The 16,162-nt window shown below is 31.9% G+C and overlaps 1 protein-coding gene across 2 annotated transcripts in view; it reads left to right on the top strand.

Annotated features, from left to right (window-relative positions):
• Window positions 1-11,121, top strand: part of LOC139486301 (uncharacterized) — a 65,224-nt gene extending 54,103 nt beyond the window's left edge. The window contains exons 7-11 of one of the 2 annotated variants that reach the window (XM_071271116.1): window positions 1,646-2,893; window positions 4,011-4,041; window positions 5,768-6,040; window positions 7,941-7,968; window positions 10,738-11,121. In XM_071271116.1, the coding sequence (XP_071127217.1) occupies window positions 1,646-2,893; window positions 4,011-4,041; window positions 5,768-5,883 (1,395 nt within the window). In that variant the 3' untranslated portion in view covers window positions 5,884-6,040; window positions 7,941-7,968; window positions 10,738-11,121. Of the gene's footprint in view, window positions 1-1,645; window positions 3,050-4,010; window positions 4,042-5,767; window positions 6,041-7,940; window positions 7,969-10,737 lie in introns of those variants that run through there. The other variant, XM_071271115.1, reaches the window with a different exon arrangement.
• The last annotated feature ends 5,041 nt before the right edge of the window (window positions 11,122-16,162 follow it).

Genomic DNA, 16,162 nt, shown 5'->3' on the forward strand with positions numbered 1-16,162 from the left:
GTTTTGGCTTTTAACTAGCTGTCAGTAACTGCAAGTACTCTCAAATCGTACTTTCTTGTTAATTTGACATGTTGATACTTTTTTTGTTATTTAATGTTAATGTTAACATGTATCTGGTCTATATACAGATTGTTTGGAATTACTACAAATTGTCACTCATTCGTACTATGAACATGAAGTTTAAGATAAGTTTATTGACATACAAGAAATTTCTTGGTATTCCTAAACGGACGATTAAATAGACGAAGTGTTTTTAACAACAAAATTATTTTCATTTACCTGTGTTTTATATGGTGTCATTTGTTTCAGAGTTGATGTTTTTCTAAAATTGTTTAACATTTCACAGCGGTTTTATACTTTTACTTTAATTATTTAATCGTCCCTTATTTTTATCAACTATGTATTAACATTGTATATATCACTAGATCGAATGTATTCGTTCATGTGTGTTAATTTGTGTCACTACGTTTTTTTAATTGAGTTGAGCCATTCCAATTAATATTTTATAGTGTGTTTTTCTATGTTGTAATGTTGTACTATTGTTTCAGAAAAAGGAAGAAGGTTTGGTTCCATTAAAACGTGTAATCCCTCTGCAGTTGTTTGCATCTTTCCTAAGTCAGGAATCTGATTTTCAGTGGATGTCTTCTGTTAATTGTGGCTCATAAGTGTTTCTCGTTTCTCGTTTTTTATATAATTTAGACCGTTGGTTTTCCCGTTTGAATGGTTTTACACTAGTACTTATGGGGACCCTTTATAGCTTGCTGTTCGGTGTGAGTCTAGGCTCTGCGTTGAAAACCGTAAATTGACTATAACGGTTTACTTTTATAGACCCTTTTAACCCTGTCACTTTCTCACTGCTTCTGTCAGGAATCAAGGGCATATACTTCAGTGGTTTTATAGTGTTTTTCTGTTCGTCATATTTGTTTGTCTTAAAATGTTTGTACATGTTTACATATATAGATATAAAAAGATGTGGTATGAATGCCATATCCAAGTCATAATTTATAAAGTAAACCATAATAGGTCAAAATACCGTCTTTAACGCGAAGTCGTGGCTCTCACCGACCAGCAAGCTATAAAGGTTATAAAAATTGATAAGTGTGAAACCATTCAAACAGGAAAGCCAACGGTCTAATCTATATAAAGAAACGTGAAACAAGAAACACTTATGAACCATATCAACAAACGACAACCACTGAACATCAGGTCCTGACTTGGGACGGGTGCAAAAAACTTCAGCAGGTTCACATATGCCTTTTTGTGCCTTTTATAGGCAGTTATGCGGTAAAAGGTTTGCTCAATGTTGAAGGACGTACAGTGACATAAAGTTGGTAACATTTTACTACATGCGGACTCTGGTGGAGAATTGTCATAATGACAATCTTACACATTAAATCGAGATGGAAGCGGGGAATGTATTAAAGAGACAACACGACCAAATAGCAGAAAACGGTCAATGGTCAACACAGTGTGGCAATTTCGCACCCGAAGTCGGGCTTCAGCTGGTTCCTTGGGTATACTGTATATCTTCATTTATATGTATAATTCAATATTGCCAAAAGTTTCAAACGAAATATACCAGTTTTTTCAAAACTTCGTCCTAGCGAATCATACCAAAAAGTGTCTACATTGTACTATTTTTCAGAATGAAATCAAGGACGGAAAAAGAAAGTACATATCAGAATTGACAGCGCTTTTTGAAACACACAACCAAAAGAAACATATAATTTACGATCGACTTTTTTTCATCGATGCAACAAATCAGAGAGATGAAGAAATAGGTATTCTTAAAGATGCTCTAGTTGAGATTGCATTCCAGCAACCAACATGGGGACAACGAATGCCAGTCGCATGGGTACCACTTGAATATCAAATTTCTGAGCTGCGTAAGAAGGACATTTACCTTATCACAAAAGATATGATTCAAGAGTTAAATAAATCAAATGTTGAATTCATGCTTAGTGAGTTCCTTCTTGACCAGTTTTTAAAACTGCAGCATTCTCTTGGGAAAATTATGTATTTTGATCAACCTGGTCTACAAAAGTTCATAGTTGTACAACCTACAGCAATGGTCAATATTTTGCGGTCTTTCGTCACCGACGAAATGTTTTGGCCAAGGGAACTTGGACTGAGACGAATTCTTGAAACAATGGTTAATACGGGAACGGTTAATAGGAGACAACTTTTCGAACTGTGGTCACAACCACAATTTAAGGAAATGCTGCCTTCCATTGAACAGAAAGAATACATTGTTCAGGTTCTAGTTCATCTCGATATTCTCGTTGAACCAAAACATGACGACAAATATGATCCAAAGGAAGAAACATATTTGGTGCCATGCCTTGTGAAAAGTGAAATACCAATGAAGTTCCTGAAGTTTGAAGAACAAAAAACAATATGCTTAGCATATCAGTTGACGGAGAGCATTATTCCTTCGGCTTTGACCTTCAAACTGATAGGGGCAGCAGTCTCCACATGGCCACTTAAACAAATAGAGGGGCGCAATTGTCTTTTTCATCAATCAGCTATTCTTTGTGTGGACGAAGGAAACGAACTTCTTATTCACATCAAAGGTCAGAGGGTGACATTATTTCTTAGTAACAAATATTCAAAACATTTTATACCCCCCGATGTAGCAGCCAGCATCCAAGAATGCTTTACGTTAGCATTGGAAAGAGTTCTACTGTTTTATCATGACTGTTTTGGAAGGTTAACAGCAAATTTAAATGTGCTTAGCCTTTTTGAGATAGAGGTTGGAGAATGGTGCAATAACGATGTTTGTTTATTGCCACTACCCCAAGCAGAAAAATCTCAGTCATGGCGCTGCAAAAATAAACAAAAGCACGAAACCAGATATTGTTTAGACTGGGTTTTTAATAGACAAAATGATAGAGTAAGAATAATATTCATACAAATTATCAGAGTTCAGATTTTTTAAATAACTTTTTCTTATCAATTTGTTAAAATAAACGATAAACTTAAGGTCATTTATTTCAAATAATCGTCATAGGTCTCATAAACAATGTATTTGCAGAAAGAAGAAGAAAAAGGTTTTTATATGTCCATAGTTAAAAAGTATTTTTTTAGATTCAAGTAAAGAATCGAAAACATCAAACATGTGTTGTCTGATATTATCAAATAAAATGTTGTTAAACCATTCACATTTACACCAATGATAAACAAAAAAGTGCAACACCAACAAAATTAGGATACAATGACAGGTAAACAGATCTTCTGGATGGGAAATCCTAAAAGCATAACCAAATTAAACCGAAGGCAGACCTATCAATTATTTACATTATAAAGAGAAATGACAAGTAGATAAGTTAGAGTTTATAAAACATTGCAAAAAAAACTACAATAACCTCAACATAGGTACCAGGATTTAAATTTAGTATTTACACCAGACGCGCGTTTCGTCTACAACAGACTCATCAGTGACGCCCGAATCTTAAAAAAGTTTAAAACGCCAAATAAAGTACGAGGTTGAAGAGCATTGAGGACCAAAATTCCTAAAAGTTTTGCAAAATACATCTTAGGTAATTTAATCTTGAGGTAGAAGTTTTTTTGAACAGTTAAATTATGAATATGATCATATCAATGATAATCCATGTCAGCACCAGCAGTAACATCGACCCAGTGGTTGCAAATGAATTCATCATAGATACCAAAATTTAAGTATAAACTAGTTGAAATGTCTCGTTCAGTGAACTTGAAATTGATGAGAACAATACGAGATTATGCATACTATGATTAAAGCGCATCCGTTTTTATCTGTGACACAGATACTTTCATAACGGTTTGAAAATTCTGATTGCATTCGTGAAAATTTTCAGCAATTACTTTGTCTTCAATACGAAATATTCTAAATATTACATATTGATATTTGCTTATTTTTGTGAATTTTCGCATTTTCATATCCATACAATTTTTCTATGATTTGTAAACTTCAGATATAGCGTATCATTAGTGATTTCAATATATATATATATATATATTGTTCATTACAGCACATCAAATCATGCGATACGAAATGTATTGGTAAGTGTTTTAATTATATAAATATATATCAATTATTGTTTGGAATAAAGAAAATAACGATGTTGTAAAATCTTGGAAGATTAACAATGAGACATATTTCAAGCAGAGACTAGATGACGTAGATGTTAGCAAATTTATGTCAACTGTGCATAATTCAACAAATGACCAAATCCTTACTAAATAACAGGCTGCAAAATGCAAACATGTACAAATCAAACAAGAAACAAATTAGTTAGCGACGGACAAAAAACTTAATTCCAGGCTCTCGACTTGGGATAGACACATACTGAATGTGGGGGTGTTGATCATGTTTGCAATCGCCAAAGCCTTCCCCTATCCCGGATCAGTGATTCAACAGCCCAAAATGAGAATACACTATTAAAATCAATTTACGAAGGGCTAGAAAAGTAAAAACGATACGATGAACGACTTTAAAATCAAAACGAAGACGCAAAGAACCGATATAAGAGTACTCGCAGGCTCTGATACCTTTATCTTGCATCATATGTCTCGTTGTCTTTCGCATTGTGTTATATGTTTTGCTGTTACAAAATGTTAGAAATTATTATAAATTAAGGAATGTATCTCCCTCATGCAAAGCTCTGATTCCTTTCACGGATTTGGCTATACTTTTTGGACCTTTTGGATTACAGCTCTTCATCTTTTATATAAGCTTTGGATTTCTAATAGTTTGGCCACGAGCATCACTGAAGAGACATGTATTGTCGAAATACGCATCTGGTGCAGGAAACTTGGTCCGTTAATGTTATTATTGATGTTTTTTTTATATGATGTAACCTTGTGGGCTTTTTTATTGGTGTACTTAAAAGCTAAACTTGTAATAAAAAAAACTTTTCATTATTGAAATCTGCATGTCGATCTCTTTGTGTCTACCTTTTTTTCATATTGTTGGATTACAGGTTAATTAACGTTTATCCTACACCTTTCCTGAGAGGCTGCGGTGGCCGAGTTATTAAAGTGTACGGAATTCGAACTCACAACATCAATAATGAGAGGCTTGTGATAAGTAGTTGGACTACTTTAATAACTCGGCCTCCGAAGCCTCTCAAAAAAGATGTAGGATAAACGTTAATTAACTTGTAACCCAACAATCAATTGTGTATCAATTATGTATCTAATATGTACTCCGCTTTAATTATTGATTCAGTAAATTAAACTTTATAAAATCATATCTATTGATAAATTGATTTTGAATATAAAGGTTGTCGTGTATAACTGCCTGTTTTTGAACTTTGCAGATCTTAGTTAGACAATGTTTGGTTCATTTACTTTTTTACTGGAATTGGTCTTGGTTTTAAGTTTTATGTTGTATATAAATCTGTTGATTTTTTAATCAGTATATTTATTGCCCTTTATTTAAATATATTGGTTTTTGTGTTGATTTGTTTCTGTTGCATAAACATATATCTGACATCATTCTAAAAATATTTTCTACGCAAAAAAAGTTGAACCGATAAGTTTGTATACAATAAAAACATCCTTTTTGCAGTTCTTAAAGCAAAACCATCGTTATCAAACATCAAAAGATGCTCTCAACAAGATTGTTTGCACTGTATTTGTCAGAACAAAATAGTCTTGTCTCTTCCTAAATTTTGAAGGAAAAATATATGCATTTAACTAAATCTTCTCTTTATATGATAAAATCAAAACAGATTCACAGATTGGTAGTTCATATCATCAAGTCATTTGAGATTGTATTTTATAGACCTTGCTAAGAAAACTTTAGACGTTGAACCAACTGACCAACACCTAGTGCGAATAGCTAAACAACTAGGTATCAATGTTTTACCAGTTCTTCATTTATCTTGGTATGACAAGTGACGAATGGGAAGAGATTGAACATCGTTTTATGCAGAACGATATAATGTGCAGAAAATTAATGGCATTGTACAAGTGGAGGAAGAAAACTACACCACGCAGACTACATGATTTGTTAGATGCTCTACATAATATAAATCGACCCCAATGTCCTTGTCAGGTAAAACTAATGATAATTTGAAAATCTGTTATACTTTAATTCTTTTTCATTATTAACAGTTTGTAATGCAATAGATATATGTCGGTAAAGTATTTATATAGAAAAAGGAATAGAAAGCAACCCTTCATACTTCCTTTTTACAAATTAATTTTTTTCGCATCAGAATAAGAATTCTTTTTGATAGCTATGGAAGCTCTTCATAAGACCTTTGTCAAATGATTTTTAAATAAATAAGAGTACACAGGGATTATGATCAAGTTTCTTTCATACATAAATGATTTAGTAAATTTGCTGTCTGAAACTAAGATATTCAGCTCCTAATGTGCATTTCGACAATAAATGTTTCTTCAGTCATGTTCGCGCCAAAACATTTGAGAATCTAAACTCTAGTAACAGAGTGAAGAGCTCATAAACTAAAAGGATAATTAGTCAAAGCCTGGCCAGAACTTTGCATGAGGGAGATGTGTTCCTTAATTCAAGATAATTTCCTAAATTTTGTGACAGTTACTTTTAGTGTTATAATATCATGTCAGTACCAAAATTAATATGGCTACTGGACTGGTCTAACAGGCCTTTAGCAAACGTATAAACCAAATGGCAGTCATAACATTAACAGTACCAATTTTCTTTTTAAACCCAACATTGCTTAATGCAGGTGTAAGGCTGTTTGGGAAACGTTTTTTTACCCTAACTATTCTTAACCCTAAACCTTACCCTAAACCATAACCAAACCTAACACTAGCCCTAACCCTAAAACCGAACCCTAACCTAAAACATCCCCTAACACCTAACCATAACCATAAATGAACCTTAACTCTAAAGTATAGGAACCTTTAAAGTAAAAGAAGGCCCTATTTATTATCTAAATTATGTAATGCCCATGAAAACTGCTTTCTATTAAAATGAAGCGCTGACCTTGTTTTTGACAGTTATTGTTCCAGTTCAAAAGATAACAGTTCTTTCGAAAACTTGTAGTCCTACATTATTTTCACTCCAGGTTGCAATTCTGTAAAAGAAAAATGTAATTTCCCATAGGAACTCCCTTTGCGGCTAAAAATGTGTCGCTTTTACTATGAAGTTTTGTGAAAAATAGTATCCAAGAACGTAAACTTGTTATGCACTACTATTTATTCAAAAGACAAAATATAGGGCTGTAAGGCATATTTTGAACATGTATATGCCCTGAACTTCTAAGAGTTTAAACTTATACATGTGTTATACTAAAATTCTATACAACTCCTATTTCCACTTTGGACCTCCAAAGAATTAAAATGTAGGCGCTACCATGTTTTTATACTGGTAACATTTCCAGGTTATGCCTTTATAAGATTAAACACATAGATTACAACTGGGAACAGTACTTTAACAGATACGATATCTATTAGTATTTTATATCTCCCCAAAAGAGGCGTGGCTTGTGAAAAGCTAAATTTACAAAGTGCAACCTCCAAGTTCATCCGTCTTTGCTCTGATTCCAAAATGGCACGCTTATAGCTGAATATAAGAAATGCCAGTGTTTAAGGCTGGCCTGGTTTGACCCGTTTATGGGTGTAATACCTAACCTCCGATAATGTGGGCGTGAATGCACATTCGTCACTGCTGTCTGGCGTACTAAATTGTAATCCTGGTACCTTGGATAACTATTTTAGACCAATATGCCAGATAAGTCATTAATTAATTATAATAATCTTGATTTTAGTGTTTTGAGATTATTAACGTATATATTGGGCTGATGTTTATTTCAAATAAACCATATCTAATAAAACATAATTTTTATATATTTCAAACGAATTGAACTTATTTATAAAAAAAATTATTCCTCGACTCGCTTGTATACCTATATCAACCTAACAAAATATTGATTAGGTGTGACCTCAATATAGTATTTGCAATATTTCAGATTGTCAGAGGGGACAGCAATGTGTGTGGTGAGTAAACCTTAAATACTATTAAAAACAAAGTATAAGTAGACAGGTACATACGTTTTACCATATATGTACATTTCAGCAGGAGAATAACTTAAACATACTAATAGGTATACTTTATAGATAATGATTAAGGTTTTTCTTGTCGAGGAACACCCCGAGGGGTGTCAGGATTGATCAGATGAAAATCCGACCGTAGGGAGGTCTTTCTGTCTGCAATATTGACACCTCGAGGTGTGTTCTACGACAAGAAAAACCTTAAAATATGCATTATCTGACTTATATACCGTCCAAATTTAATGAAAAATAATTTTTTATAAAGATTTGTAAAATTTAATATCATATTTTACCGACCACACTAAAGTGGGATATTCCTTTCTAATGCGTTCAGGTTTTAATACGCTCTACAGCTCATTTAGAATGTGAAATAAAACTCACTAATTAATCAAGATATATAAACCTTAAAAATTATTATCCATACGCAATAAATAAAAATATTACTGTAACTGCATGAAGAAAGACACAAATTAATTGTTACCATCCTACGGTGTATGACAAATACAAGACAAATTGTAAGTAATATATTGTACCAACTTAGTTTATGGAAAAGGGGGAGGGAGTTTTGTTTTTTTTCTATTTGTAATGACATTTCTATCGTAGAATGGCTGTCGGAATATTGGTTATTTTTTTCAACAATTTTAATTGAATCGAATGAAATATTCAGAAAGATTGTCTTTTGAAAATCAAATTTGTTAACAGATAATCAGGATATAACTATATACCCTCCACACCCGACCCTTTTGTGAGTAACGTGAATGTTAGTCAATAAAATATAAGAATATCTTATTAGTTGATTATCTGATAGAGTAAAAGGTATACATAAATTTTAAAAAGTAAAGAACTGACACGAAGACGAATATATATACATGTAGCTAGGTCACAGTAGGATTTCTATTCAGTGTGTATCGTCCTGAACATGCATGCAATATTTGTCTCTGGAAGTTAAGCAAATAATCAAATATCAATCAATCTATTCATTGTGAAATAAATAAATTTGATGTATTTACTGTCTTCTGATTGGTTAAAATTATTAGTTTTATTTTCAATGTTGTCAATTTTTATGGCGACACGCCCACTCTGACGTTGTGTATTCATACGCCAACATGTGTGTACGTTGTTATTGTTAATATAAATAAATTATATAATAAGCTCTTCGAGCTTTATTTGTGATAGAAATTTATTTATAATGAATGGCAATAATTTATTTTGAATTTAATGAACCATAAAATTAATTTTTGACTCTTCACATTTTACATAATCCGCTTCGCGGATTATTCAATGTGAAGAATCAAAAATTAATTTTATGGTTCAATAAATTCAAAATAAACAATAGCCATTCATTAATCAATTAAATTCTCAAAATTTTATACACGAATATGTTTAATCTGGCTTTTTATAAAAGTCTACATTAAAATTCATTTCACATATATGATAATGTTTCTGTATTGTAGCGATAAATTAACAAAACTTCACGTTATTTGTTTCTAAAATTAAAATGCGGGCAATGACCATTTCTCTTACACCGATTGAACTTTAAAAAATAAATTCCCATATCGGCAACAAAAAACTATCAGACGAATATAATTTTGAAGTAAATTATAGATTGTATTTTTATCAAGGAAAATAATGACCTCACACAGTATCGTCCGGTATCGTCCGGGTTGATTCTGAAACAGAATAACCTATTGTTTTGAAAGAAAAATAACTCTATTTAGGTATATAATTATCAATAGGTAAAGCAAATTTAAATAAATATATAAAAAGGGCGATTTGATCTACAACAATCTGATAAAAGATATAAAGTGAATGGACAACGGAATTGATATAAATCGGAACATTCGATTACATGGTTTTTGAATACGGACAGAAATTTTAACGAATGATAGGTTTAGATGCTTTTGGTTTATATTCAATTACATGTCGAATTTGTTTTGAAATCACAAAGGTTGTGGAGATGTAGATCGTAACTAGAAATCTATAATGCGCTTTAGAGTCAATCCATTTAATAATTATCTCCCGGTTCCCAAACTATGGTTTTTTTTACATGAACGAAGGTTGTAATATTTTAATTCAAAATTGACTGTTTGTGGTAATACCTTTATTGTTTAGACAGATTTGCAGCTTTATACATGTTTATTGTAATGACTTCTCAGACTCTGTTTCTTTTACACCACGGAATAATCATACATAAAACATGTTTAAATGATAACTAATGCGGCTTTTTTTTTTACATCAACCTATGAGCCACTTATTTGGTACTGAGTTTTCATAGATCAATTCTTTTGTAATATGATTATAAATAAATAGTATAATTGTACCAAAAATAAGTTTAAGATACTGTTATTTTACAATTTGTACGTGTTCATACCATATTAAAATTTGACGAAACCAGAGCTGATAAAGTCAATTGTAAGTACCTGATATCATAACTTAATATAGCGTTATGTTTTATTAATTAGATTTTTTTTAACACATGTTTATTAGAAATATTATTTTTTTTACTATTTCTGGTTTCTCTAGATTTGATTAAACACGTAATTTCATACAATAATTACTTTATACAGCTTGCGTTTAATAATGCAGCGAAAATTTCATTTTTTGATAACATGTAAGCATTATAATACATACCTAGAAATAGTTTGATAAAATTGTTTCTTTTGATTCATATTAACAATACATTATATAAAAATAATCTGTATATATAAATCACAGGCATTGCTGAAGGTCGATTGCGATTAACCCCATCAGATGAAGTTTTAGAAGAATTGTCTCACCGCCTAGGAAACTGTGTTATTCAGCTCGGTATTGAACTAGGTATTAGCTTCAACAGTATTGAAGAAACCATGTACAGATTTCCAAAAGATATGTATGGTCAGCTTTATGACATACTGAATAAATGGAAATGCCAACGAAATGAGAAGCCAACAATTCATAGACTTATTATGGCACTTCAGCGAGTAGAGTGTGGAGGGCTTATTTTTCTGCAGGACCAATACAAATAGGCATGCAGCAAATATGTCAATTTCATATATCATAAACATTGAATGTTATTGTAAATAATTCTGTCCAGCACTCATAAACAAATTATATAACCCATATTTGATCCTTATGTTTACAAAAATTGTGTTATCTTCATAAAAAGCAGACATAGCTAATTTTAATCATAGTTCGCTCATGTAAATTAACATTGATCAATTATCTCTAGTACTTATGATTATGTAATACTAAATGGAAACATTATAATCCTGCTGGTAGAGGCACATACGAATGTATATAGCATATGCTGTTTCGTCAGCGATGAAATCGTTAGGTTGTCGGCAAAGGAATCTTGTTTGGAAAATTACAATTTGAAAAGGAAACAAAGTAAAAACAAAATAAACGATACAACATAGATAGTTCGCCTATTGCTGGAACTTGTAAACATTTTTACTGCATATAATAAATATTTCCGAACAGACTTAAAACAAAAAGATTATCTTTACTTTTTGTTTGTCAGTGTTAATGCGTAGAATGAAAAACGATTATTCTTGGGTAAGCAGAATTATATGTATCAGATATCCATAGTCTCTAGAAAAGGTAAAAAGTAAAATCAAAAAGATACTGAACTCCGAGGAAAATTCAAAAAAGGAAAGTCCCCAATCAAATGGCAAAATCAAAAGTTCAAACACATCAAACGAATGGATAACAACTGTCATATTCCTGACTTGATACAGGCATTTTCTTATAAAGAAGATGGTGGATTGAACCTGGTTTTATGGCTAGCTAAACCTCTCACTTGTATGACAGTCGCATCAAATTCCATTATATTGTCAACAAAAGAATGTGTTGTTATCCTGGTACCTTTGATAACTATTGTAAGATCCAAGTGATGAATGCCTAACAATACTATTTTTTATTCCAACAAGAGGCCTATAGAAGACATCGAAAGGCTCAAAGGGTGAAATTTCAACGTTTTTATTTTTTATGTTGTTCTTGTTCTTCAGTCATTAGTTTTCAATATTTGTTTGCTATTTGTCTTTTGATCGTTTCTCTTTTCATCTGCTTTTGCATTGTCATTTTCTTTTCGACATAGGAGTTTGATAATGACTTTGATATCTTTCCCAATTCTTTAAACGGGTATAAACATCAACTTTCGACCTGATAATTAGCAATCCTTGTAATCGGAGCTAATACACCTAGATACGAGCGAGGCTCGTTCTCACATAACCTTGGTATTTTCAAATAAAAGACAAAAGGAAAAATACTTGATTCGGGGATGCAAACTGTGACACTATATGATTGGAATATCAAAATTGGTGGTACTGGTATTATATCTTCTTGTCTTTTGTAGCTTAGAGAAAGTGACGAATATTTTAGACTCTGCTTTTCGACGTAGAAGCAGTCATGGTCATCGTTTGCAACTATTATCGTTCAATTTGCAATGAATAGGTTCCTTACCCAACCCTGTATTCTGGCAATTAGTCTCCAATGTAACAATAATTGTCCATGAATAATTATTGTTACATTTCCATGTAACCGTAGCCAGTGCCTACTCGAAAATTCCTCCTAATTTCAGAGATCAGTATATACCTATTTTATCTTTTACCTATACAAAATCAATTGATACTGGAATTTTAACACGATCTTAACATCGACGACTTGTGTAATCCGACTTGCCGCATTATTACCTACCATGAAAATTGCTAATAACACTTATATGTGAAATGTGCTTTGCAAAGCCCAAAAATAACGTGAGCTTAAATTTATCAGTTTGAAGATCAACTTTAAAATACGGATTAATTCAGTCTAGGAGTATGCCAAAAAATGTGTTAAACGCAAAAATGAAGACGCACAGATACTTTTTTCTCGAATGGCCATGGGTTATGGCTGAAAGGTGGTTTACACAAATTAGAATAAAAATATGAATGGTCTATTAATGCACAAGCTTCGTCGATCTTCAGAGACCCTTATAGGCATCTGTCTAATCTTCTAAACCAATTATATTATTGTAAAATGAAAATGAGGAATGTGTCAAAGAGACAACAACCCCACTAAAGATCAGAAAACAGCATAGGCTACAAATGGGTCTTCAACAAAGCGTGAAAATCCCGCACCCGGAGTCTTGCTTCAGCTGGTCCCTTACTAAAAAAAATGTGCACCAATTCAGTTTAACGGACGTCATACTAAACTCAGAAATACATAAATGAACCAAAATTTAAAAATCATATAAGCCCAACAGGGGCTTCTGACGCGGGACAGGCGTAAAAATGAGGCAGGGTTAAACATGTTTTGTGATATCTCAACCTTCCCCCTAAACCTCTAGCCAATATAGAAAAATAACTCAGTAATAGGTCCCCACAAAAAAAAAACATCGGTCTTGTGTGTAAATCACGTTATATAAACTGCTTTATAAAGTAATTATTATAAAACAATTCACTTGGAAACTCATCATATAGCTCAACGACACTTTACAAAGAGGAAATCCAGAATAATCTGAAGCTTATCCTATTTTCCTTCTGAATTTCAACCAAATTTGAAGAACTGGATTCATCATGCAATAGGCAAATATTGGTTTTTTTAGTTAGACAATAAATTGTGTGTATACTTTTTCATTTGTACATGCTATTACTTGATTTATTTCACTTGTCTGGACGGAGTTTTACCCGTTGACTCATTATAGACAAGTCCATCTACAAACAGGTGTTTTGGGATAAACTCATCAATGAAGTGTCCAGTTACGGTCATTGATCCGGTTGAAATATGTAAACATAACATGTGTATTCGCTAAATAAATAATGCGACACAGTCGTTGATTTTCTTGTTAAGGCGAGTTCAAGAACATGCAAAAAATGTCACATTTTGGAATTAGTGGATATGAAAGTAAAACTATATCGACAGCAGTTTAAAAATATGTGGTTATTGGTTATTCTATAATGTTTTGATGATACTGATAGGTGACTAGAAATCAGTAGATAACATAACGGCAATCATCCATATCACACACATCCTCAAATAGACTGCCATTACGCTAATTAAAAAGTAAGCTCCTCCCGATCATTTGAAAACACATTGGTAATACAATATATATAAAACAAAATAAAGCTTTAAATTCTGGAAAAGAAGTAAATATTTTAAGTTTTGCAAAAAAAAGTCCAATTGAAAAATTACACTTGCAATTTTGGAAATTTCTACTAGGAACTAGAAAGAATGCATCTAATCTTGCAACTAGAGCTGAATTGGGGAAACTTCCTATAAAAGATAAAAGATACTACAGTTACAGTTAAGTCGGCCTCATATCTTGACTTACATCTAGAAATTGACAATGAGGGTCGGTTGAAAACAAAACTTTACGACAAAAGAGATGATTTCAGCTTTCCAATTATGAACTTTCCATTTCTTAGTAGCACCATTCCAGCAGCACCTGCATACGGGATATATATCTCCCAATTAATACGATATTCCTTAGTTTGCATTTCTTATCATGATTTTCTTGATAGAGGGTTGCTGCTCACATGGAAGCTGTAAAACCAAGACTTCCAAATGGTGAAGTTGAAATCATCCCTTCGTAAATTTTACGGACGCCATCACGAGTTGGATGACCGTTATGGAATAACCGTTTCACAAATGATATCGGATATGTTCCTTACGTCGTAATTACAATCCCTTTCATGAATGTGACCTACCGAATTAGACTATTTATCGGATTTGTTATCACAAAAACAACACGACGGGTGCCACATGTGGAGCAGGATCTGCTTACCCTTCCGGAGCACCTGAGATCACCCCTAGTTTTTGGTGGGGTTCGTGTTGTTTATTCTTTAGTTTTCTATGCTGTGTCATGTGTACTATTGTTTGTCTGTTTGTCTATTTCATTTTTAGCCTTGGCGTTGTCAGTTTATTTTAGATTTACGAGTTTGACTGTCCCTTTGATATCTTTCGTCCCTCTTTTCCTATAGAATTTAATATTAATCACAAACTTTATTATATTTAAAGAGATTTGAATGATGTAAGTTAAATCCTCTTTTGAAAGAAGCTTACACTCTTAGTAAGAATTTAGACTCAGAAGGAGTATACTCCTGGTTTACCTTTGTAAAAATATTTTAGGTGAACTTAATTTAGATATAGCACAAATTCAACGAAATACAAGTTCAGACAAAAAAAATAATTCATTTAAAGTTTATATAAAAACAAGCTCTAAAAACTACTTTGAAAATTTGATACATAATAAGATGCAAAACATCGATGAAAAAAGTAAACTTTATCTATATAAGAACCTTAAACAAAATTTATGTTTTGAAGACTATTTAAGAACATCAAACTTTACTTATAGAAAATTAATAACAAAACTAAGAATTAGTGACCATAATTTAAATATAGAAAAAGGCAGAAATTATAATATTCCTAGAGAGCAGAGATTATGCCTTATATGTAAAACATTAGAAAACGAAAAACATTTTATATTAGATTGTAAATTAAATATGGAATTTAGAAACAACTTTTTTAACAATTTGGAATTTAATTTTTCTCTTCAAGATTTATCTGATGAAGAAAAGTTGATTTCTATACTCAATCCATAAACACCATCACAAGTAAATAAATTGGGGTCCGACATCAAAAGGTCATTAGAACTGAGGACAGGGGACACTGGAATATTTACTGTAATTGAATGATTGTGTATATATATATGTATGAATTATAGTTATATTGTTTACTTATTTTGTATGTCACAAACTTAATGTTTAAAGTTTATTTGGCAATAATATTTGAATTGAAATTATATAAAGAAGTTGGCTAAATCCAAATGTCGGAATATTACAATTACAGCAATCTCTTTGTCTCAAATCAGGATTAACAAAAAGGTACTAGTATATGTGACGAGAGAGGAATTGCTTAAACAAAATATTTTTGGAAACTTTAATTTAAATTTTAAGTTGAATTCATGATATTATGCAACGTTTACTAATTAACGTGTAAATGACATATGGGGTGTTAATACAAAATATTTATGAGTTGAATATTCAATAAACTTATCAATAAAAGAAAATTGATTATCAGAGCTGAGCCTTACCAAGGCACAGATTTTACTCTAAAGTAATTTTGAAACTTCCTACTCTAGGGGTGAATCAGATGTGAATACTTAAAATTCGAAATATCTGCT

Source organism: Mytilus edulis, chromosome 8 (assembly GCF_963676685.1).
Source record: "Mytilus edulis chromosome 8, xbMytEdul2.2, whole genome shotgun sequence".
Taxonomy (NCBI): domain Eukaryota; kingdom Metazoa; phylum Mollusca; class Bivalvia; order Mytilida; family Mytilidae; genus Mytilus; species Mytilus edulis.